Source organism: Calypte anna, chromosome 2 (genome assembly GCF_003957555.1).
Source record: "Calypte anna isolate BGI_N300 chromosome 2, bCalAnn1_v1.p, whole genome shotgun sequence".
NCBI classification, from domain to species: Eukaryota; Metazoa; Chordata; class Aves; order Apodiformes; family Trochilidae; genus Calypte; species Calypte anna.
In genome coordinates, this window is record NC_044245.1 from 106,217,198 (window position 1) to 106,241,686 (window position 24,489).

General features: G+C 43.1%; 1 protein-coding gene across 1 annotated transcript; it reads right to left on the minus strand.

Annotated features, from left to right (window-relative positions):
* Positions 1-212: 212 nt before the first annotated feature.
* On the minus strand, positions 213-23,911 carry LOC115597821. Its single transcript, XM_030444684.1, has 6 exons — positions 23,900-23,911; positions 22,925-23,119; positions 22,154-22,702; positions 11,425-11,536; positions 1,092-1,289; positions 213-226 (listed from the first exon to the last, which is right to left on the minus strand). Exons 1-6 carry the CDS (start codon positions 23,909-23,911, stop codon positions 213-215), a joined length of 1,080 nt encoding a protein of 359 aa, XP_030300544.1.
* Between the last annotated feature and the right edge of the window lie 578 nt (positions 23,912-24,489).

Sequence of the window (24,489 nt, forward strand, 5' to 3'; positions counted from 1 at the left end):
TAAACTAGGCATTGAGTTGAAGTCAAGTTTAAGAACCTGCACTCTGCAACAAAAAAGCCCTACAACACAAACACCAATAATGTTCATTGCATCCAGTTTCTGATAAATATGGCTATACCATAAAACAATGATTTTAATAATGAACATGACCCATATCCAAGAAAAGTCAAATACCTACTGACTCAACTACGCATTAAAACCTACGTGCACAACTAGTTGACAAAACCTGAAAGACATGAAGACAGGAGTAAACTTTATACATACTCAGTATTATGTTCCTAATATTTCATAACCACTCAGTTGGGGAAGAAAACAGGTTTTTTTCCTTTTTTCATGTGCTTGAAATAAAATACTGACCTAATGTAACCAGCAAGCCACCATTAATAAATGCTGAAAAACAACTTACCCCCAACCCACACACCATTTTGATACAGGTATGCTAAATGCAGAAACCAAAGTCTATTTACATAGATGTTTTGCTTGTATTTGATTGCCAGTTTACTTGTATTTGAATATCAATTTGCTAACTAATTAGAGAACATTGCTGAGCCCATTACAGAAAAATAGTGCTCTACCATTAACTGCAGTGCTATCTCCCTAATTCCTTTAAAGACTGGCTTCAAACACCATCTTCATCTCCATTGAAAACAATTAGTGTACATTTATGTCACATTTTAAACTGCAGAGAATCAAAATTTTAAACACTTTAACAGATTGCACTGCTATTTTGATAGCTTTTATGTTACAAATTATGCTTTTAGGGATTCATAACTTTCCTCTTTAAGAGAACATTAAACTGGTACTCATAGAGGGTCTTAAATAATTCCTCTTCCCTACAACCTGAGAAGCTATGTGCCATTAACTTTCAAAACAAACAAAACCTACTTCTTAAAAGGCAGCACAGTGCACAATAAAGACCTTGCTCTTCCAGGTGAGAAGACAAGAGCATAATATCTCTCACTGCCCACAGGTGAGGGAAAAAAAATAATCAAAAAACAAAACTGTAGAAGACAGTAAAAGCAAAGAGGAAAAATACAAAATAGGCCAGTTTTTGAAGCTCTGCAGGCAGCTCAGAAGAGAAGGAAACCCACATGTGCCACACTGTGCTGCTCTTCTGCCCGGAGCATCAGTGCCCAGCAGCAGGCAGGGATGGCAGCTGCGGGCAGCACCGGTGCCCTGGTTCTCCGGGATTATCGGCAGCCGGGATGCAGGGTTAATGGGATTGCTCGCCAGCATCTGCAACCCAGCTAAGAACCACCAGCACAATTCACCGCTATGCTTGGATGGGGCTGGGATGGGGAAAAAACAGGAAGAAAGCTCCTGGTTGCATTACAGGGAGAAAAGGAAAAAACAAAACAAGCAAAAAGCCCCGCGCACATAAAATCAAACCTAAAACACACAACTCCCTCCACCCCACAAAAAACCACCACAAAACAACAAAACAACTCACCTATCAGAGACTCCAACACCGTGGCATCTCATTCATCTATTAACTCCTTTTCTCTCATGATCCCTAACAGACCCCTCTTCTCATTAACTTACCTTATTTTCCACAGCAGGTCTCAATAAACCAACACAGCAAGCTGACCCAGGTGAGAATTAACCCACCATAAAAAGCACGGATAGTTTTGTGTTAGACCAGTTGTCAGATCTAAACCTTTCAGTCCTGCAGCCACATCTCTGTGATGTACTCATAACTCAAAGAAAGTTGCATTTTATTTTTTTTATACTCCCTCTTAGCTTTACTTAAAGAATTTTCAAATGCACTTAAACTGCACATCTATAATCCAGAAGAGAAACAATGAAAATAACATTACGGACAGCTGTAGCAGTGGGTTTTAAGACCACTCTGTAGGTTAATTCTGAGTGCTCAAACCAAATGCTGTCTCCAGAACAGTGGACAAGGCACAATAGGTACAGCTTTCGTGAACCACATATCCTGGCTACAAGATGAGTTTGTCTCAAAAAGGCTCTCCATTGTGCATGTTCTGATCTTGAACAAATACTCAAATGATTAAGTTTCTTGGCATTGGTAAAAGTTAACAAAAAAATGGGAGATGTGGGCATCATATCGACATTCTGATACCAAAAAAGTCTAGCAGCTTCTAGAAAAGCTGCTGAGCATTATTTGCTCACTTAAATTAAGTTTAGTGAGCTCCAGTCACCAAAATGGATGGATATCAGATGTCCATGACTGGATCAAACTAGATGAGGAAAATGAAGAAATGTGAAATTACTCCAAAGTACTTTCCTCCCTGGCTTAGTTTGTTTCTGCCCTCTTCTTTTAAACAATGTCAAGTTTCTCTTTCCCCCCTTGAACTACACCAGGGTCTCTATTCATACCATCAACCATTCCAGCATCTTTCATCATCTAGATTCTTCTGCTTCCATCCTTTCCTCAGCCTCAGCCCCATTCTCCAGAGTTTCACCCCACTCATTCCCCAACTTTATTCTCCTTGCCTTATGAAGACAAATCTCTCAACTGGGGTCTATGAAGAGGAGTAGAAACCATCTGTGTTGTGTTAAATTGGAAAGGTTTAAAGGGTACCAAAGGCCACTTAGCTCCCTTCTACAGCCTAAGTACAAGATAATAGCAACTTCAGTAATTTCTCTTCCACTCAAAATCTAACACAGTTCTCTTGCACCTTCCTTCTGTCCCTCCCCATGTTCTCAGTTCAGCAGGGCTGACTGATGCCTAGGACATGCCCCGAAAGTGTGAAAGTGAACTCTTCCGAAGTTATCATTTTAAAGTGGCCCCATGTTCAGTGTCACAAGCTGAACCAAAAACAATAAATCTGCCTCACTGTATTCAACCAAAATCAGTGCAGTTCAAAAGGTACTTGAATTTGTTGACTGACATCTAAATCTTCAACACAGTAGTACTTGATGTAATGTAGTCATTAAGTGTTTATATACCACTGAACTTGTCTCTATTTAGTATGGTAACATGTTCTGTAATAAAGGGCATTTCTCTCAAATATCAGTTAAACATGATGCTCTAATATATTTGTCTTCCAGCTGACAAGTCAACATATTTACCGTGTCTCCCACATTATCTTATCACGGTTGGCCTCACCTGAGGTTTTGCTCCATGTATTCCATGTAATGAACTACCCACATCAACATTTATTATTTTTTTTTAATGCAGCTGTTGCAAGCAACATCTACTTCTATCACTAAATAAATCTCCCATACCTAAGGGCACCTTCATCTGCTGGGGGGACTTTCTGCACAGCTTTGCAATCATCATTTCTCCCAGTCACTGCTAGAGCATGGGTCAACCATGGAGAAGGCTCTAACTATACTGATTCCAGAAGAAATTGTCCCCTTGATAATCATGCCAGATGGCTTAGTTTAAAACTGAGCTAAGCCTATACTCAGTGGTGTTAAAAACAGTATAAAGCTAGAGCCAGCTTGGGAGGCAGAAGACTACATTGACTTTGCCACCCTCTGTTGAGCCACATTTACTAGGGCAGCTGACAATTCAGCCATCATAATTCATATTTATGCACACAGAAAGGACATTGCATTTGAGATCTTCATAAGCACACAGCTGAATATAGGAAAAGGGAGTAAGTACTAATTAATTCAGTGCATTCCAAGTAAATGCACCATAAACAGAAATTAGTATCAGAGATGGACTAATTAACTAAGATAGTAATTTACACATCCCAGAACACTGCAACAATTCAAGATTTCTCTAATTTTTCTTTAAGTGCATTTTTCTCTTTATCAAGATGTAGTTATAGGATTCTATACTGGAAATAATTCAACCTTATTCCCTGCAAAAGGAATGCTGCTTCTAATTGGCTTCTCTGGAAAAAGTGAACAGAATAGTGCATTTAGGATTTTTTAACTTCAGAATAGATTTCTACCTGTAATGCTTATCTTCTACAAAAATGAAGCACCTTGTTTAGTACACATTCATAGGTTTCTTTTAGAATTACTTCTTTTCTAGAACCCAAGTGACAAATTCTTTGATCCTGTATATAGGAATTGATCTAAGTACTAAAATTCTGTAACAGCTTTAGGGTCCACTAAGGGATAATGGGGTTACATTTCTGAAATGTCTGACCTTTGCACACATACAAAATATGTGAATTTCACTATTCACATTGATTGCATGTTTATATGTAACATTCTACATGCACACTTGCAGTGAGAAAATGACATTAGTACCACACTACTGATTACAAGTAACATTGGGTATCACATACAAAGCACACATAAACCTTTATAGAAATTAAAGTGAGAAATAAGGAGTTACCAAATAGGTATTTTACTACTGTTCAGCGTATGATATGCATACTCTACATTATATTCTGTGTTTAACTAAGGAGTGGGTAAAAGGGAGGAAGGAAACTACATCTCAAGAAAAGCTGTGTCTTGCTTCAGCAAAAGAAAGCTCTGATTTTCAGGGGACAAGTATCTGAGAATACATTAAGAACTTGGTACATGAATAGACAACAGGCATCATAAAACAGGCACTGTGCTAGTGTAGTTAAAGCAAACAGAAGCAGCTCTACCAATCCAGCACAGTGAGCTCAATAATGACACAGGAGAATTTAGGATGCAGTGGGGTATGGAAAGAGGACAAACAAGAAAGCTGTTTGAGGAAGGAAGAGGAAAAGGATTAAAAAGGCAGAAGACCGGGAACTGGAATGCAACTGTAACATAAAATAAATAAACAAGGCACAGCATCACTAAATAATAGCATTAAAATTTACACTGCTTCACATGCAAGAGGGCGACAGTGAAGCTACTAAATATTAAGCACAACTGGAGAGGAACTAAATAAATAAATAAATACATTCCCAGTGTTTTCTGCAATAATATTAAAATTCCTTCTCCCACTAAGGCTTGAAAGAACAGCTAGAAGGATGGTGTTTTAGGGTGTTTGGAGTCTTTTGTTTTGTTTCAGGTTTTTTGGGGGGGGTAGGAGGGGTGGGGGAAAGGATACAGGAAAAGAATTTCAAAGAACAATACATTTGGGAAAAATGGAAACATTTTTCCCCCAGCTTGCCAGCAGCTCATAGAGAGACCCCATCCATCTGACATTCTTTGGCTGTCTGCCTGGAAGGAACTTGTCAACTTGTCTTTTTGCTTCAGGCAAAGAGATTTCAAACAAAGTGGTTACCATTTTCGGTTTTTTCATGGGGGCAGGGGAATGAAGTCCAAATTTTTTTTGGGGGGGGAAAGACTGATTTCCCTCTTGCAAAATACGATACTGCTAAAAATACTTTCCTTGTATCTATTGTTCATATGCACTGGAATATCAAAGCCACCAGACAATAGTTAAGAATACAATTGTACAAAAGTTATTTATTGAAAGTAATGAGACATAAGCCTTAAAAGATACGATGCTGACTTCAGTTCTAACCATGATATTTTTAAAAGCAATTTTATTCTTAGCTGACAATATACATAAAATGATAAAGCAGCATTTGCAACAAGAAATGCAGAGTGGCTTCATCACCTGGGACAGAGAGCACCCACATAATTTCTACTGCCTCCCAAAGAAACATTGTGTTGGTTCTTTTTAAATCATAGAATCATAGAATCATAGAATTGGCTGGGTTGGAAGGGACCTCAGAGATCATCGAGTCCAACCCTTGAACCACCGTTGCGGTTGCTAGACCATGACACTGAGTACCACATCCAGTCTTTTTTTAAATATCTCCAGGGACGGAGAATCCACCACTTCCCTGGGCAGCCCATTCCAATGACGGATCACTCTTTCCGTAAAGAAATTCTTTCTAATATCTAACCTAAACTTCCCCTGGCACAACTTAAGTCCATGCCCTCTTGTCTTGTTGAAAGTTGTTTGGTAAAAGAGCCCAACCCCCACCTGGCTACACCCTCCTTTCAGGTAGTTGTAGAGAGCGATGAGGTCTCCCCTGAGCCGCCTCTTCTTTAGGCTGAACAACCCCAGTTCTCTCAGCCTCTCCTCGTAGGGTCTATGCTCGAGTCCCTTCACCAGCCTGGTTGCCCTCCTTTGGACCTGCTCCAGAACCTCAATATCCTTCCTGAACTGGGGGGCCCAGAACTGGACACAGTACTCAAGGTGTGGCCTCACGAGGGCTGAGTACAGGGGCAGAATCACTTCCTTGGACCTGCTGGCAATGCTGTTCCGGATACAGGCCAGGATGCCATTGGCTTTCTTGGCCACCTGGGCACACTGCTGGCTCATGTTCAGCTTCCTGTCGATCCAGACTCCCAGGTCCTTTTCTGCCTGGCTGCTCTCCAGCCACTCTGTCCCCAGCCTGTAGCGCTGCATGGGGTTGTTGTGGCCAAAGTGCAGGACCCGGCACTTGGCCGTGTTAAACCTCATCCCGTTGGAATCAGCCCAACTCTCCAGTCTGTCCAGGTCCCTCTGCAGAGCCCTCCTGCCTTCTAGTTGATCAACACTCCCCCCCAGCTTAGTGTCGTCTGCGAATTTGCTGATGATGGACTCAATCCCCTCATCTAAATCATCAATGAAGATGTTGAACAGAACTGGGCCCAACACTGATCCCTGGGGGACACCACTAGTGACCGGCCGCCAACTGGATGCAGCCCCGTTCAGCACCACTCTCTGGGCCCGGCCCTCCAGCCAGTTCCTAACCCAGCACAGGGTGCTCCTGTCCAAGCTGTGGGCTGACAGTTTTTTCAGGAGGATGCTGTGGGAGACGGTGTCAAAGGCTTTGCTGAAGTCTAGGTAGACCACATCCACAGCCCTCCCCTCATCCACCAGTCGGGTCACCTGATCATAAAAGGAGATCAGGTTGGTCAGGCATGACCTGCCCTTCCTAAAACCGTGCTGGCTGGATGCCAGGCAATGCCTGTGCACCACATCCCCAGCAATGTGTTCCTGCATTGTTTCACACCAACTGGCATTTTCAATGGGAAACTACAAAATAAGTCAGTGGGAACACCAAGTTCAAGTTTTGTCACTCGGTTTGAAAGCATCAAAACAAGTAATATTTTCTAAGCATTTCGCTGCTTACAAAAGGCAGTAGGGACACCATGGCTCTGTTTAAGCACACAAAATCTTACAGCAAAAGCTCAAGGAGTAGAGTGTGAGGCCCACCCCAGATAAACTGGCTAACCCCCTTCATTTTATGGTTTCCTGAGCACTTGGTACCAGGCTCAAAGAGGGGGGAAGGTAAAAGTGCGCCTCTTTTGGCAAAGCTCTTTGCTTGCTCCAGCTTAAAATGGCTCATGGAACTGCATGGTTACTCATCAATAATCACCACCTATCTCACTGATCAACACCAAAATTTTTTTTTTATCATTGTGCAATTCAAAACACAAATAATTTACAGCTACCCTACACTCAAGGGATGCATCTCTAGGAATCTTGTTTAGACAATGAATTTGCTTAGCAGAAAGCTAAAATCATGCATTTAGTAACAGGACAGACAATGTCTTTGAAAGATAAGAAAGATCAGAATAATAATCTCAAACTTTAAGATATGATATTGCAAATAACCTTCCTAGGTGAATGATTTTAGCAGAAATGCATTATTTGGATCTGAAAATTTACAAGATATAGGACAAGGATTAGATGAACAGGCTGGACTTACGTATCAAACTGTAGAAAGTATTTTTCCCTGAATGAACTACAAAACTTATAAAGCCAGCACAACTAATGGTATTTAATACACTAAACGTAACTCCCTCCTTAACTTAACCTCTTCTTCTCCAAATACTACCTACATCTTTTGTATGGGGCAGTAATCACATTTTGTCCACAGATCAGAAATGCTGTGCCTGTAAACTATTAGATTACTAAATGATGGCTGGTGAGTTGCTATTTGCATTTTTTTTTTTTGAATGATGGAACATTTAGTCCTAAAAATCTTTAAAGTATATTAAATTCTAAAATACATGGAGGTCAAAATAACTCCCCAGTTTCATCAGTGAGATGCTTTTTAGAGGTGGATAAAGCTTCTTTCAATTTTGTTTCAGAGATTATTACTTTTTTTTTTCCCTTCTTTTACAGAAATGGAGGTACTAGTAGTTCTGAGCTCACCTAGTTCCTTGGTAAAACTCACCATAATATGACTGAAGTGACTGGTATCACAAGTGGAACAAGTTGCAAAATACTACAAAGTAATTAAAAATTAGACCTACAGTACTCTGCTTACACACATCTAGAGATCTAAGCATACTGCATCTTGACATCAGACTTGCCAACCAAAATCTTTAAGACAAATCTAAGGCATCAGCTTTGAAGAATCTGCAGGGCTGTAATGGACCAAGTCTGAAGCAGGGAACATGGTGACACTATGCCAGAAGGAGGCAACAGGACATAGTCATTACTGCAAGCTACCTCCTACACAGCTCAGACACAACCTAACAAATTACTCGTCTCCAGTTTCTGGTGTGCACAGCATCTGTTCATGAACAGCCCTGTCCCTCATCCTGAAACCAAGGGCAGCTATCTTTCCCTTTCCTACCGTAGTGGCACCTCATGCCTTCATGCACAGAAGAAATGAGTAGAGGCTGCCATTATTATCCTACTCATATGAAAGAAAAGACAGAGCCATTACCAGTTGAAGACTTTTGGGGTGTTTTTTTTTTTAGTGTACTCGAAACAAGTCCAATCCTCTCTCAAAATAAGCACCACTTGAACACAGGTATAGAAAGAGAAACCACTCCAGAAAATATATTCTGTAGTGCACAGTGGAACTCTGCCCCGTATTCCAAGGTAAATACTTCTTATACTACTTTAAAAAACAGATATCCTCCATTACTGTAACAAATGAAGGGCACAGATCAACGAATTACACTGTAAGTCTAACTATAATGCAATTTTGGTAAGATGGGAACTGAAGACCTTAAGAGAGGCTTGTACCCTACTGCACAAGATAAAAGCAAATGAGCAAGACAGATAATAAAATACTAACCAAGAAAATTACCATAAGTTTAAGAAGTAATGTGTCAGGAAAGAATCAAGTCAGGTTCAAATTATTCTACAACTAGTTGAAAGGACCATGAAGCCTCGGTGCTTATGGCATCAATGCACAAAATCAAAGAAAATTAAAGCTTTCACTTCTAAACTATACGGAAAAGCTACAGTTAGACATCTCAACTTCTCAATTCATACTCATATAAGTATGCAATTAGACAGGAAAGGAAACCAAGATCAGAATCATGTCCATGGTTATTCCTAAGCAAATGTAACACAACTATACTTAACTTGCAGCACCATCTGAATCCAGTTTAATAACCAGAAAATAGGCTTTTGACAACAACAGTATTTCAAAATGACAGTGTAATTAAATTTAAGTCAAAGTTATACAATGATGGACCTTATGTTTATGTGTAACCAGCAAATTATACGCTTCTAAGCATGTCAATTTTCAAAAGAATTAACCATTGCAGTAATTCAACTGAAGAAATGGTGGTAGGAAACAAACTCCCCCGGGCCATTTTTCAACCAGCTGATATGATGCGATACATACTGTATGCCTCATACAGCTTTTCCATCTCCTACTTCCCTAAAACACTCTGCATTTTAATACCATTCAAGGACAAACCAACAGTCATGCTTCACTCACTTCTGAGAAGCACAGGAAAGAACTGTGTGAATGCAATGAGTAATGAGAGAGGAAGCCATCCCACGTTCCTACGTTCAGACTCAGTAGGGGCTGGTCAGTCATTATCACCAGATTTGCCCAAGCAATGCCAACTAAGAATCAGTGGGCAGTCCAATGTAGTTCCTGGCTGGGAGGGGGAAACTGCAGAAAGGGTCTTGGCTCCGTGAAGAGAACTTTCACAGGACAGTGTTAGATGTTAAAACTCATGAGATCTCCATTTTAATATGAACTGATAGAATGATAATTAACCAGTAACAAACTTTTGGTGGTTTCAAGACAGCACCTTTGGAAAGCACCTGTTCACTGAGGTCTGTGTCCGTGTTTCTTTCTCTCTCTCCTGTCTGTGCATTACCTACCAAAGGAGCTCTCAGTGCTGACAGCTATTGCAGAAGCCTACAACAGAGTCATCTATTAATTCCCATTTGGTGGGAAAGAGAAATATTCTTTCCTCTTTATTATTTCACACATGAATTTCTAAGGCATCCTTTAATAAAAGAAAAGTCTGTGGTGGTAGAATATACTTCCTTGAAAATGAACAGAAAAAGCTTTAATAACTCAAGTTTAAATACACTAAAGCTAATCAATTCATCCTGCTTTTCAAGTTTCCATTATGCTTCTAAAAAAGCACAAAACAGGTCTGTAAAAATATAATTAAGGAGAGAGACTAATACATACAGCATGTAGAATCAAGACTGCAGCTTTTACTCCATTTGTTTTGCAGACTCATTAGAATTTTTTCATTTAAATGTCTTGATCTGTGTAACCACATTTTTATGTGAAAAACAAATTAAATTAAATTAGTCCTTATTTAACATGTATTTGAAACCATCTAAAACTGATGTTCTTAGTCAGTTCCACAATTTCCAAATTAGATGGGGAAAAAAATGTATTATGTTAGCAGTTGAGGAAACAGCCAAATTAATGCACATTTTTAACAATGTTCTGCTTACACAAACTTGTACACTGAAACTAAGCTGTTTGGGAAATCTACAGAAAACCCAGAGAGCATCTGAGTCGTTCAGATAACTGCTCTACCCCTGAAAAATAGAGACACAAGAGCAGCAATGAACCAAATTCCCAACCTGGACGACCCATGGGCAGAAGTACTGACTGAAGCACATCCCCAGCAAGGAGGCAAGGGCTTGCACTCACTGAGCAGGTCATCCTCATCCCAGGCATCGTGCCATTCAGACATAGGTGGATGCCAGGGTGAAAGAGCAGTGTGCCATCCACCAGGCAGTGCCAGCACTCCCCTGGCATGGCTCCTCTCAGAGCCCGCAGCGCTGCGGTCACCAACCAAGGGCTCATGGGCAACTGCCCTCCTATGTCTTGCTTTCCCTAGGGTTGCCTCCTCAGGGGAAAAAAAAGGGCTTTACTAACCTACCTTTGCATTCATGTGAGCACTAGGACTGGGTGTAAGAGTAGCATTTCTGTGGGACATGTCAAGTAAAAGGGAAACTTTCTTTACATCTTCATCATTCACACTTGGGCTCTAAGTATAGACCAGTGGGGTACATATTACCAGCGTTAATAATCACAGAATCACACAGAATGTTTGGAGTTGGAAAAACATCAGTGTGAATGTTGTGATGAGACAGAGAGTGAGTGAACAAGGACAGGAAGGTTTGCAACACTCAGCAGAGGTGCATGTGCTACCACTAGTGCCAACAGTTTTCCATGTCCCTTGACAGTAATCAAAAACCAATCACAGCTGATGTTCTTTCCTGCAAGAGTTTATGCCCTATTCAAGGATGAAAATGCTCCACAGTGAGTTATGGTTACAACTAGAGGAAATTAAAAAAATTTAAAGTGAGAATCAAACCATCTTTTCTAAACATACCATTGAAGAGAGGCTGTCCTCCATGCACACTTCTCGACACCACTGCACTGTGAACATCTTCAGGAAATCCAGTCTTGCAGGATGTATCTTCACAGGTTGCTTTTATCGGTGCCTGAAATGCAAGACAAAATTTATGTAATACTCGCAACCCTCATTCACCAGAGAAACATTCCACTTGGCACACTCTCCATTTTGCTGCTGTCTTGTACAAGCACTGTCTTTGTCTCTGAACGACTGCAATTAGGACCGAGAGGGCAAAGGGTTAATCTTTCTGATAACTGGAACGGAAGGAACAAATCCCACTTGTCTGGTAAGATCTTAATAATACACAATCTTGATTCTTCTGACAACTGAACATTTCCACTAAACCAGTCTCCGAGACAGAAGAGGAATCATAGGGGGAACAAAAACATTCTTTCCTCTGGAAATAAATGTTGCACAAAACCCATCGGCAACTTTTTCATACCCAGACTACTTGAGAGGAATGACTTCAACTGCTGGTTTGAAGTACTTCTATTCATAGTATTTCTATGTGAGGCTGCACCAGAACAAGTAAACTAAGATAAAATGTTACATTTGCAGTAACTTATATTTGCATTAGCATTCGAACTGATAACACATAAAGCCAAAGTTTCCAATGCAATCTCCTATTTCAAAGGGACATTAAGTTAAAAGGAGAGTAGCTCATTATTAAATTTGCACAAGGGAAGAGCTGACCCACTGAAAGTATTTGTTCTCTAAGGTTCTTAAAGAGCTTCATAAATGCCTTTTTATTAAGAAACATAATGCAGCATTTGGAAACTTCTTCTGTAGTGTTCCACATTCAGAAGACACTTCTGATCACTAAGCTTGTTTCCAGTACAGTTTCTTGCCTAGTTGAAAAGAAATAAAAAACCCAACACATCCAGTTCTCTGTGGCACAGGACTGAGACTTCTTTTTTCAACAGACTGTTTCTGTCTCATTTTAGTGCTGCACAAGACAGCAGCCCACCTTACATGTGGCTAAGTGACCATACATGGCAAAACCCCTTTCACACTGCACAAGGCAGAGAGGCCAGCTCCCACGCCAGCCTGTGCTGAGATATATCCTAGAAAACGCGAGAGCCCTCACACCGTCTCAAACACTCCTACGTGCCAAGTGAAGGCCCATCCATGTGCAGGCCCAGATGTAGAATATGGTCGTTGACAGCACGAGCAACTGTGCTGCTATATCGTATCTAAATCTGATCAAGACTTAAATTAGATTTTCCTTTTTACTTTCCCAGATGGGCTTCCATCAAGTAGACCTACTGAAGACCATGTAAGCATGTCCCCATGCACTTGGCAAAGCAAGCCCTACAGGCAGAAGATTTAAAAAGGGATGGAGAAAGAGGAGATGATGGTATTATACATGTTTACCATAGTAACCTCAGAGATCTTTCTTAGAGCATTAGGACAGAAGTGGGACAGGAGTGTCTCTTTCCTGAGGGAAGAGGGACTGAGCAGAAGCCTTATCTCTGCACTGACACACATGGCCAAGCTCAGCATGCCAACCCCTCTTAGAGTAACTTTATCAATAATACTAGGAGGTGTTCACATTGTGTTGTACTTAGAGCAACATGGTCCTAACTAAGCAGTTCAATGCTGATGCTAGCAGAAAAAATAAAAAAATTAAAATTTACTACCCAAAATTTACTATCTAACTCATGGTTAGGTTGTTAATGCACTAGCCAGGCAAGCACCCACTCAGAGAACTTGTAATTATCAAGTGTCACATTAACCTAACCTGTGGTGTGGATTTAATTGTGACTTAAATACTATACAAGTATCTCACCTGTGTACCATTACTTAACATTTTTTTACAGTGTTTACATGGGGACCCTAAAGAGAAAGTGAACATAAGCAACAGTTAAAGCTACCATGGGACTGTCACCTGCAGAGCTGGAACTTGGATTTGTAGCTAAATCCCAACACTCCACATTGAGTTTTTAAGATAAAAAGACGGAAAATAAAAAATTACTGTGACTCCAGTTGCCAGTTTCCTGAGCTTTAGAACTCAAATCACAAGTCTTATAGACAAGGTTTCCAAATTTTTGAAGAAAAAACCCAGTTAGGCTCATTTCAGCTACAGTACAAAATGTGACCTCAAAGCAAATGGGATGGAGAAAGAACAAAAAGTAAACCAAACATAAAACCAAAAAAACAAGTGAAAAGAAAACCAAACAAAAATAAAATAAAAAAAAAAAAAAAAAAAAAAAAAAAAAAAAAAAAGCAGCCTTTCATGGTACCCTTGAAACAAAAAGGTCCTGGGTGGGCAGCTGAGGAGATAGCAGGATTTTTAATAAGTCTGCACTGATGCGCCTGGGAATCTTTCAGGCTTTCTAACCATCTATATGTACTAAACAGCTCTTATAAACTGAAACAATGCCCACTGAAACAAAGGCTGGGGGACATGAATAGAGAGCCTTCTTTATTCTTTCATTTGCAGCCATCAATTTTATCCGGAAACAAAAGACTGTACTCTGCTCTCCAAAAACAGCGCTTTGTAAAGATTGTTTCAGAATAAAAACACAAGGGAAGGAAGAATTCAAATTTTCAGCAATTCTTAATCGCTCTGTGTTAAGCTTTTTGAATTAAGTACCAGTTGTAGCTTCAGACACACTGGGTCATATCAAGTTCAGTCTAAGAGTACAGCAAGACTTCAACCATTTTAAGTCTAAGCAAAAATAGAGGACGCTGAAATATTTTTATCCCCTTATCTGGGGCAAAAGGGGAAAGCCAGTGAAGATTATGGGGCACGTTATTGTAATTTACAGGATTTTGTATGATTAGTACAATTCCCAAGACTATTTCAAACATAAGATAATATTACTTGTACATTCATCTACAGAAGGACACTACCTAAAAAACTATCTTTTCAGATGGAAAGCAATTAACTTAGTTTGCACGCATATAAAACCTGCTTAGTGGAGTTAAAATTTTTGAACAAGCTCAACACTTGGAAAATTCTCCTCTCAAGTACTAACAGGCTTTACTAAAGCAAAATAGGATTTCTACTGAAAAACATTCTGCTTGCCTCATCTTTTATGGATTATTTAGTCATTTTTAACAGCAGAATTAGTAACAAGCATTACTATTTCCAGATGCTGAAGATCTAACACCAATATGGTGCCCGATCATGCATATAAACTCAGTACTGTAGGTCTCATATTAAATGCAATAGGCATACTGCAGCTATGAAGCAAAATAATGTAAATTAAATAGTCCTCTGTCAAAGTTATTATTCCATCTATTATAAGAACTGCCATCTTCATATATGTACTGTAATTAACCCTAAAGTTTTCACAGTCTGCTCCTCCTCAGTTACTTTAGTTTCATATCTAGATACCTGAATATCTAGAAACCTGTGGTTTAGCTTCAAGGTTCTACTCCAGCTTTATTAAAAACAAAAACAGTTCTTTAACAAACTCAGCTTCATAATTCTAAAGGATTCACGTTTACATCTTTTGCTGAACACCACCTGTTAGAGTCTTCCAACAACACAGGCCTCATATTTGTGAAAAGGTTGTAAATTGAAGCAACAATAAAGCCAGACTGGGCTGTTTCACTAGTGTTGACAGTAGTGGGCTAATACCTCTTTCCAATTTCCACACTTTCCAAGAAGCAGCCACATTTAGAACACAATTATGTAAACAAACTTCTACTTAAAAATGCAAGCTTACAGCACGACTGTAAAAGCAATTTCGTATCACAACAAGCATCCCTAAGTTTGCAGAATTGGGATCTTACAGCATTCAAATGGGGCTGATCTTGTTCTCTCTGCACATGCCATACACCACTGGAGTTCGTAAGTAGCTATTAATCAGAAATATCAGTCTCTGTTATTCCACTGTTTGAATCTGCATGTACTACAACATTAGATTTCTTAATGCTGACTGTACCAAAATGCAAGGGAAGTTGTTTTTGAAAGACTGCTTTCTTTTATGCTCAGTTTAACTTACTCCTATAGGAAAATAAGCCTAGTTAGATAAGTGAGAAAGCGAGGGGTATGCAGCATGAGAGAAAATACCATACCGTGCAGTTATAATTGGACGTAGTATAGCTGCTAGTTTGCAAGTCCAGCCAATTCACAGGGCAGTATTGTGCAAAGCTCAAAACAGCATCTACCATAATTATATGTATGACAGAGCAGGAACGGGGTATTTGAGCTCTCCCTCCATAATAACCAACATTAATTTGCAATTACAACAGCAATATTCAGCTTAAGCATAGATCACAGAAATATGTGTGACTGTGTTTAAAGACTGGGTGTATCCTCGTTAATTTAAAGGCCACAACGGTACCAAATCCTCACAACTTAGGTAACTAGGGCTTGTTTTGTCCAGTTTTAGTTTTGTGTATGTGCATCATCTGATCCAGCAGGATATGTTATACAGTGTTGTATGTACATCACTTTATAATGAGCTTCTGCTCACTACCATAAGGCATACAAAAGATACTCTGCAGGATTATAGAAACATCTCTGAAATGCTTTAGATGCTAAACTTGAAAACATGCAGCAACTCCCTCTTAATCTCCGACTTGCTGTGAAGAGCTGCAGCAGTTCATACCCTCACCATACTCAGTACTCCAGTAAATGTAGTCAAGTACAATTTGTTTTCAACCAAAGATTGCAAGTGCAGAAAAAGTGCCTTTTATTCAAATTGTTCTGGAAGCCAAAAGCTTCCAAAGTGGGTGCCAGGCTATGTCATCCTAGAGGTCACTCAGTCACATCAGGAAGGGCTTTCGTTATGCTGTCTTCACTTCTAATTAGTGCTCTACTTCACAAACCATGATTTTAGAACAGAAAATCCAGTTTCTTAAATCAACACTTAAAGCTCTCAAACTCTCTCCCAAAATAACAGTATCTGCAACTTTTATGCTACCATCTGTTTTAAGACAAGTTGCCTTAAACCACCACTGTTTACCACAGGTTATTGTAGCTTTACAAACTATAGAGTCTCACAAACCATGTTTGTAGCCTTTTCTGTTAACTCCAGCTGAGAGACAACAGGAACTTTACTACTCATAGACACATTCTTTGGCATACCTGACATCTCAAAAAGCCATAACCCAGTTTGGACTTTCCCCTTCTCCCCCTGCTAGAAGAACATGGAGTACTGCACCTTCCAAGACATGTTCTCCAGATAAGCCACAGCTCCTATCAGAAAGTAATGTCTTCAAGTTTCAACTGCATTAACAAAACCAGATGGAATTTCTGTAAGTCTAAGTCATATTTTTTTAATACTAAAAAAACCCAAATCAGCCCTGTGGTTGCCTACACATTCTGATTTCTCTAAGAGAGCAAACGACCTCTCATTTGATGATAGCCATTGCATTGCTCACGTTGAACATCTCTGCCTGGGGAAACTGCTGCCAATCTCTACAGGAGGATGCTGTATTTTTCCTGACCTTCAGGGAAGGCCTTTCAAGGCCTATCTTGAAGAACTCTTTTGGGGGATCACAAAATTTTAACTATGTCTTCAGCTGCTGGGTGATAATTATATGCTAATTATAAGGAATGGAGGACTCTCCAGAGAAGTCTGTAGGTAAAAATATATTTTTTAAATATGTCAAGGAGTGCCTAGAGGAGAGGATAAACGTGCCTTCTGGAAACATGATATTTAATTAAATACACAAATACTGACTAAAACCAAATAGTTAAGGTGAAACATTGAAGACGTTTGGCAGCTTCCATCTTGGAAGCTGCTGATGCTCTGTTTTCATAAGCCATTTAAAAATAGAAAGCCTAATTTCCCCTCTTTATTCAGATGAAGCTCCCATGATCTTTCAGTGAGAACTGCAGGATCATATCAAATGATGAATCACAGAGATTTGGTTATACACCTCTCAAGGTGAACAGCAGCATGGCCCTACACCCAGGTGGAAAGGGTCCCTCTCAGATCATTCCCAAACTACAAATGTGCTTCGACACAATAAAAATCCTCCCTAACCTCATCCAGTAGTAATGTGCACCACCTTTTTTCCTCTCAAGTTTCACCTTTTTGCATGCCTGTATTAAGTCGGCCGACCAGTGAATCTTGGTTCAGTGGTACATGAGAAGAAATGATGCAAAAGGCATTATTCCTTCTCTGTTTTCCTTGCTTTCTACTACCCACACATCTCATTGCATCTTATGTACAACCAGTGACACTGGGTTAGTGAAAGAACACAGGCTGGTCACCGTGAGTTCCTCCTACACTGTGCAACACAAAGCAATTTATAATAAATTTGCCAGGAAACATTAGAAGTTGCACAGCCCTTGGGGGCCAGGCTTGTGTTTTGAGTGCGTACTTTGTTAGAAATAAATTAAATTTTCATCCTAATGGGAGCTCCGGTGAGCTTCTCTTAATTATTCCACGTTTTCTAAACTTTTTTTCAACCCAAAAAAGCATTTACAAAAACAGTGAGATGGAAATAAAGTGTTTCTGGATCCTCTTAATCAGTCAAGAAAAGTAATTAAAAAATGCATGCTCTTTGCCACTTAACAAAAAGTCCCTTACACAAGACTGTAATGTCTAAAAATAACTTTACTCACAACTTCCTCAAGCTATTTTTAAATATACACATGCACTTCTATCACAAGTAAATTGCCTTATGTGTTACAATGTTCAGTGATTAAGAAAATAAACAACTAATAAATAAAATTACTGACAAAAGAGCCATTGAAACTAATTAGGATGAGATCTGACAAGGCTCTTCCAGTGATGTTTCTGGGAGTTTCTCCAATTTCTGGGAGCAGAAAGAAAAATAACAAATGGGAAGTTTTTGAATTACACACTCTTAACTAGAGAGAGTTCAAAAATATTATTATTTTGGGCAGTATTGTAACAGTTGGGACACCAAAAAAATATACATTCATATTTCTAGCACATTAAAAGCTTCAAGTCCAGGTAGCAGTACTACCCGCAGAGAGAGAGAGTTCATTTGAAGGCTTTCTAGAGAAGAAGTTAACATTTATTTAAAAAATACATAAATTGACAATACAAGTAAATATATACCTTCTATTACATCATCAGTATATAAATTTCTGAGCTTGCTACACTATCTGCTCAGATAATCAGAACTTGTTTAATACAGAAAATTATCTCCTGTTGTGTCAACCAGTGATTTAAATTCCAAAAATTAACTGTTGACTTAAGCCAACTTTTATGTTCTCTGCTACAGTATTCCGCCACATTTAAATTTTCAGATAAATTATCTGTAGACAAAGCAAAACCAGAAAGAAAGATCCACATCCAAAGAGGCTGAGCCACTGACATAACAGTCCTGGTCTGGGGCTTGTGAAAAGCATTATAAAATGTGTTCAATTCACTTGGAAAAGAGTTAATTATGCTGGAGTTGAATTTGTGAAAGACACCCTGCAAGTAATTTTGGTGCTTATACAATCCCCTATTTACTACATTACTTAAACCAGACTGGTTTAAATGCAATAATAATCTACGACACATATGTATTATGAGAGATAGACAAATGTACCCACAGTAAGAGATCTCACTGCCATTTCTGCACAAAACCACTTTAATAAAGCTTCACCCCTGATTCTGCCAGTGACTGCTGCTGTGGGTGATTACAAGAGGGGAATAGTTGGCAAGAAATGCCAATGCCAGATTCTCAGTGGGGGCAGCTTAACAGGAGTGTCATTTCGGGTAGTAGCTTTATCACCTGAATACATTCGCTAAGACCTGGAATTAGACCAAGACTGCCTGCAGAGACTAATAACTTACGTCCTCTGTCATCATAATTCAAATTCAACCCAATCACCTAGTTATGAAAGGCTCCAAAACTGCTTTATTGTTTACTTGTTTCTGGTTTAGAAATGGACAACATCCACAGAGTGATCCAATCACCTTATGCATTACACATTAAAAAACTACTTGCTTTTTGACCACTTAATTTCTATTCCCCTTTCCAGTTCATTTCTAACTTACAGCAGTTTCATTCCTGTAAACTCACACTATCCTTCCCATTCCTTCTTCAACCCTGTTGTAATACAAGTTCCAAAACTCAGACTGCTGTTTCGTCCAGAAAAACAAGCCTTGATTCTTTTTCATTCTCTCTTCTGTCAGTCTTTTTTTCACATAAAAGCTCCAAACACGTACTAATCTGATAATCAGAAAAACAAAGTGCAGTCATTCTCTCATATCCCATACAAATTACATACTGGAAAAAATCTAAAGCCCTATTTCCTGAACATAAACAGCACACACAGACCTGCTTCCAGTTACAGCCTTACAAGTATTTCCATAATAACAGCTTTTCTAGATTGCTGATGAATAACAAAGTGATCAGTAACTCCAGAAAAAAAGGTAAACAGTTCTTGTGCAGCAGAGAGGAAAGAAACAAGTTCAACATTTGAAAACAACCTGATAGGAATAACCTTCCACAAACCAACAGTAGCAGCTATGATCACAGGGGGAAAAAAGTTAGCCTTGCATCTAGCTTGTGAGGGTTCTTTGCACTGCGCATGAAATAATAATAATAATAAAAAAAAAAGCTTTTGAAATGAAAGTGTTGTACACTTTCAGGTCTATAAATCTGATTTCATACCCAGGTTCCAATTTTGTTACACACTATTAAAAATCAACCCTAACCTGATTTAATGGATACCCAAACAAGGGGGAAATTGGATTCCCCAACCGTAACATGCCAGTGACAGTGAGTGATACATAAAAGCAATACAGATAGCTCCTGTCCTTAGTTCATAACTTGTGCTTTAATTTCAAACCTGCTCTGGTAAGAAAAAACAGAATAAAAGCTCGCTGCAAAATTTGTCCTTTAAAGATTTATTGAGATGGGGAAACTAAACAGAACCGCGAACATATACAACAAAAAGTACATAGGACTTTAAAAAAAAAAAAAAAAAGCCAAGATTAAACCCCAACCAGTACAGAAACTAACAAAAACCACCCAAAAAACCCAACCCAGCAGTCTGTAAGAGGCATATCACAAGTTTCCTAGCAGGGTGACTGCCTTCACATGAAGACGCTCCAGCCCAGCCGGACACTCCTGTGTCACGCCTGCCATCCCCGTGTCCTCTTAAGCCTCAAGTGAAAATCCCCGTCTGCCGCGGAGCAGCGTTTCAGCACCTCGCTCGCCTGCTGCGAGTCATCAACCCCCGAAGAGCTGCTCAGAAACTGCGGGGAAAAGCTCAGCCTCCCGGGGACACCGTGAGGGGATGTGGGGGGAGTGTGTGTGTGTGTGTGTGTGTCAGAGACAGGAGGCAGAGGAGACAGGAGGAAGGACGCGCGGGATGCTCCTGCCCCCGCTGCGGCGGAGGCGGGGGGGCGGGCGGGGGCAGCGGGTGCGCTGCACCATGGACAGTGGCCGCTACCGCCGCCCCCCCACCCCACGCCCTGCGCCAGCCGCTGCAGGAGGGAGGGCGCCGCGGCTATCCCGTCACCTCCGTCCCCGCCGCCGGCCTCGCCTCGCCTCAACCCGCTCCTCAGGCCCGCCAGAAATGCCCCGACCGTAAATACCATTAAGAGGCGATGATCTGCGCCATCTGTCCCTCAGACTTACCGCCCCTCCACCCCCGGCGCCGCGCCGGATACGAGCACAGGGAACACAAAGCGACGGGGGTACCACAACTGCCACCATCCCCACCTGCCCTCAGCCACCACTCGGGGACCCCCCCCAGCTGTGAGCTCGCTCGGGACACCCCGCTCCCCCGGAGGGAAGCCCAGTCCAAACATCGCCCCGCAGGCAGTACCCTCGCTGCCCCAACCGGCATCCATTTTGTCCTCCACCCCCTTCCCCTCCCCCAGCAGGGTCCCATCAGTCCCATCTCGCGACAGATACCCCCTCGCTGCGGGGCCGGCTCGCAGACCCCCAACTTTCTCCAGGAAGAAACCCCCAGAGCACCCCGGCCGGTGGTGCCCGGCACTGCAAGCCCGGGACCCCGGCTGCTCGGGGCAGGTGGGGAACCCACCCGGGCTGCCCCTGCGAGTCCGCCGAGGGGAGGCAGCAGCATGACTTTGGTAATAATAAACACTTCGGAGCCCGAGACCGTCCCAGTGGAAATTCCCGTTAACGGTGGAAGGTGGGGAAGTCCAGCGCCCAAGCGGAGGCTGATTAAATTCTTCCCAGGAAGGGATTAGCGGGCACGAGAACCGGCGCTGGCCGAGGCCCCGTCCGCCCGAGGAGAGGCGTGGGGGCTGCTCCCTGACCGGCACCTCTGACACCCGCACCCCCACCTCCCCCCATCCCCACACGGAGCGGAGGGGAGTGATGTTAGCTCTATCCATCCCTTCTCTCCGGTACTTCCTCCCTCGCTCTCACCGCGGGGCCGAGGTCCCGTCCTCGTGACGGTCGAGTGGATACCGGACAGCCCCCCCCCTTCCCTCCTCGGCACCTGCCGCATCCCCTAAGCGGCGCCCCCGCTACTCCTCATATCCCGAGGACCCCCCTCTATCAGTCGTCCCTGGGCTCAAGCTTCCCTGGCCCCGGAGCGCGGCGCCTGGGGTGCCCTGAGCAGGTGGCTCCAGGCGAGGGGTCACAAGCCACCCCGGAGCACCCCGGCCGCGGGGGCACCAGTGGCTGCCTCCTTCCCCTAACGCTTTACCAAGACCCACATCCCGACGGCGGCGTCCCCCCTCCTCAGCCCCTAGCCCCCCCAATTCTCCCGGCTCTCCCGCCTTCCCCGGGCACCGACGCCCGCAGGGGAACAAAGAGACGCAGCCCGGCCCCGCTCCCCGCCGGCGGTGCTTACCTGCTGCAGGGCCGCCAGCAGCATCAGCGCTAGCGGCGGCAGGATCCGCGGCGGCGCTCCCGCTACCCGGCACATGGAGGCGAGGAGGGGCGGCGGCAGGGCGTCCCCCGGCAGTCCCGAAGCGCGGCTGGAGCCCGCGAAGTGGGGCGAGGAAGCAGCGAGGGGAGCAGCGGCAGCTACTGGGGGCTGCGACGGCGACTGCCCCCGCCTGCCGGAGCCGGCTGCCGCGGCGCTGGCTGCCGGCTGCCGCTCTAGCTCATGGGCAGCGATGCAGCGGGGGAAGAGAAGAGACGAGGAGAGGAGAAAGAGGGGGGGCGGAGGATGGGTGAAACTCAGCTCTGGGTCAGGCTGCTTTTCTCTCTCTGCCGAGCCCCCTCCGCGGTGCAGAGAGTGGGCAGGGAAGAGGAGGAGGAGGAGGATGGGCGAACAAAAGGCTGGGAGATAAGAAAGAAGTAGTCGCTGCTGCTGCGAGGCCGGTGCGGCGGCTCCCCTCGGCTGGCTGGCTGCCTCCCCTACGCCTGGATCGTGCCCGCCTCGCTCCTCCCGCCGCTGCCCCCCAGCGAGCTTGGGCAGGCGGCTCCTCTCAGCGCCTCAGCCTGGGCGCGCCAGCACCGCCACTGCTCTGGCCCCAGCCCTGCTGCATGCTCACCCCCCACTTTCTCTCTCCCCTCTTTCTTCTTCTTCTTCTTCTTCTTCTTCTCCTCCCTCTCTCTCTCTCCACCCCTCCCCCTGCACGCAAAACCCTCCGCTGAAGCACAATGATAACAATACCCTCGCAGCCTCTGCCTGCCGCGCGTGTGTGTATGCGCTCGCTCGGTGCCTGCCTGCTGCTGGTAGCTCCCCCTCCGCCTCCCGTCGCTCCCTGTCGGCCGCACGACCAATGGGAACGGAACGGCACAGCAAGTGCCGGGGCTCGCAGCGGGCTGTAAAGTAAAGCTGCCCTTCTCGGTCCCCGGAGAGCCGGCGCTGGGGGCAGTGGGGTGGGCACCAACACCAGCAGCAGCTAGGTGGGGAGAGTGGAATAAATCCCAGCCCACCAGCTCGCTGCGCTGCAGTTGCTGGAGGGCGAGGAGAGAACTTGCTGGAGGAGGAAGGATCCGTCCCCGCCGTTCTTGGCGGGAGACAGTGGATGCAGCAACAAATAGCGGGGGCGCCGGCGCTGCCCGTCCCGGGACCAACCTTTCCGTCCCCCGGCTGCTGCCGGCGCCTTAAGTTTTGCTCAACTGTTAACTGCTAAACCTGCTCGCTTTTTTTTCCCCTTCTCCCCTGTAGTTTATAACCTCTCGTCCTCCTCACTTTTTTTTTTTTCTTTTTTTTTTTTTTTTCCCCTCCTTCTCGTCCAAACTACCTGCTGAATTTTATCAGCAAATGTTTTCAAAAGCTTGGCCCAGGCTGCAGTCCTCAGTTCCAAAAATGTCAGCGCTTATAACGGTACTAGGGAGTGTTACTGAGTGAACAGTTACAGAAGTGAGTATCAGTGCTGGGTCATTTGCAGAGCTGGCAAGGATTTTCTCTCGCCCACAGGTCACTGAGCAAAGTTGTTTTGTGTCCATGCATCAGAGCTCCCATTCTCGGACACAATAAGGGGAGGATTTGTAGGCATTGGCCCCTACACAGTCTCATGAAACGTTGATTCAAAATGGTGCATTATTTATTTTAAAGCATCTTATTTTACACTTGAACTTGCGAGAAAAATACTCCCAGTTTCTGCCTTTTCTTCTTTCTTTCCCTGCTTTAGTAAATAACGCAAAGCGCCATGCTCGTGTTTTGAAAGGAAACAGCGGCTTTGCTTTTATATTTTGTCGGGCAAAGGCGGGGTAAGTACGTGCTTGTACAATGCTGATTTCATTAGCTTCGAAATTGAAAATACCAGTCACTTTGCGAGCTGCGATCCAGCCGTTTACCCGAGCCGGGGAAACGGAGAAAACGCCAGAAGCGGCGGCGGAAGATGCGCGCCCGCCGGTGCCTCGCCGCCCGCTGCCTCCGCGAGGCAGAGTAGGGCAGGACCCGGGCAAGCCAGGAGCCACCTGCCAGCGTTAAAAGCCAAATAAGACCCAGCTGAGGAGAGGCGGCCCCAAGTAGAAAAACAAATACCCCTTCCCACCATCACCCCCCCTTGCCCTCTTTAAAATTGTAGCCCATGAAATTGTACCGAAGGCAGCAGTTGTGGAGAGCAGTGAACGAGGGAAGCTATGTCTGGTAATGAGTTTCTGCATTAAAATTTAACCCGGGACTGCAGGAAAGTAAGCAAAAAGGACACAGCTGATGTTTATATCTTGTTAAAGGGCAGGCTTTCACGGGTTTGTACCTGAACGAGCATGTGCTCAGGTTCTTTA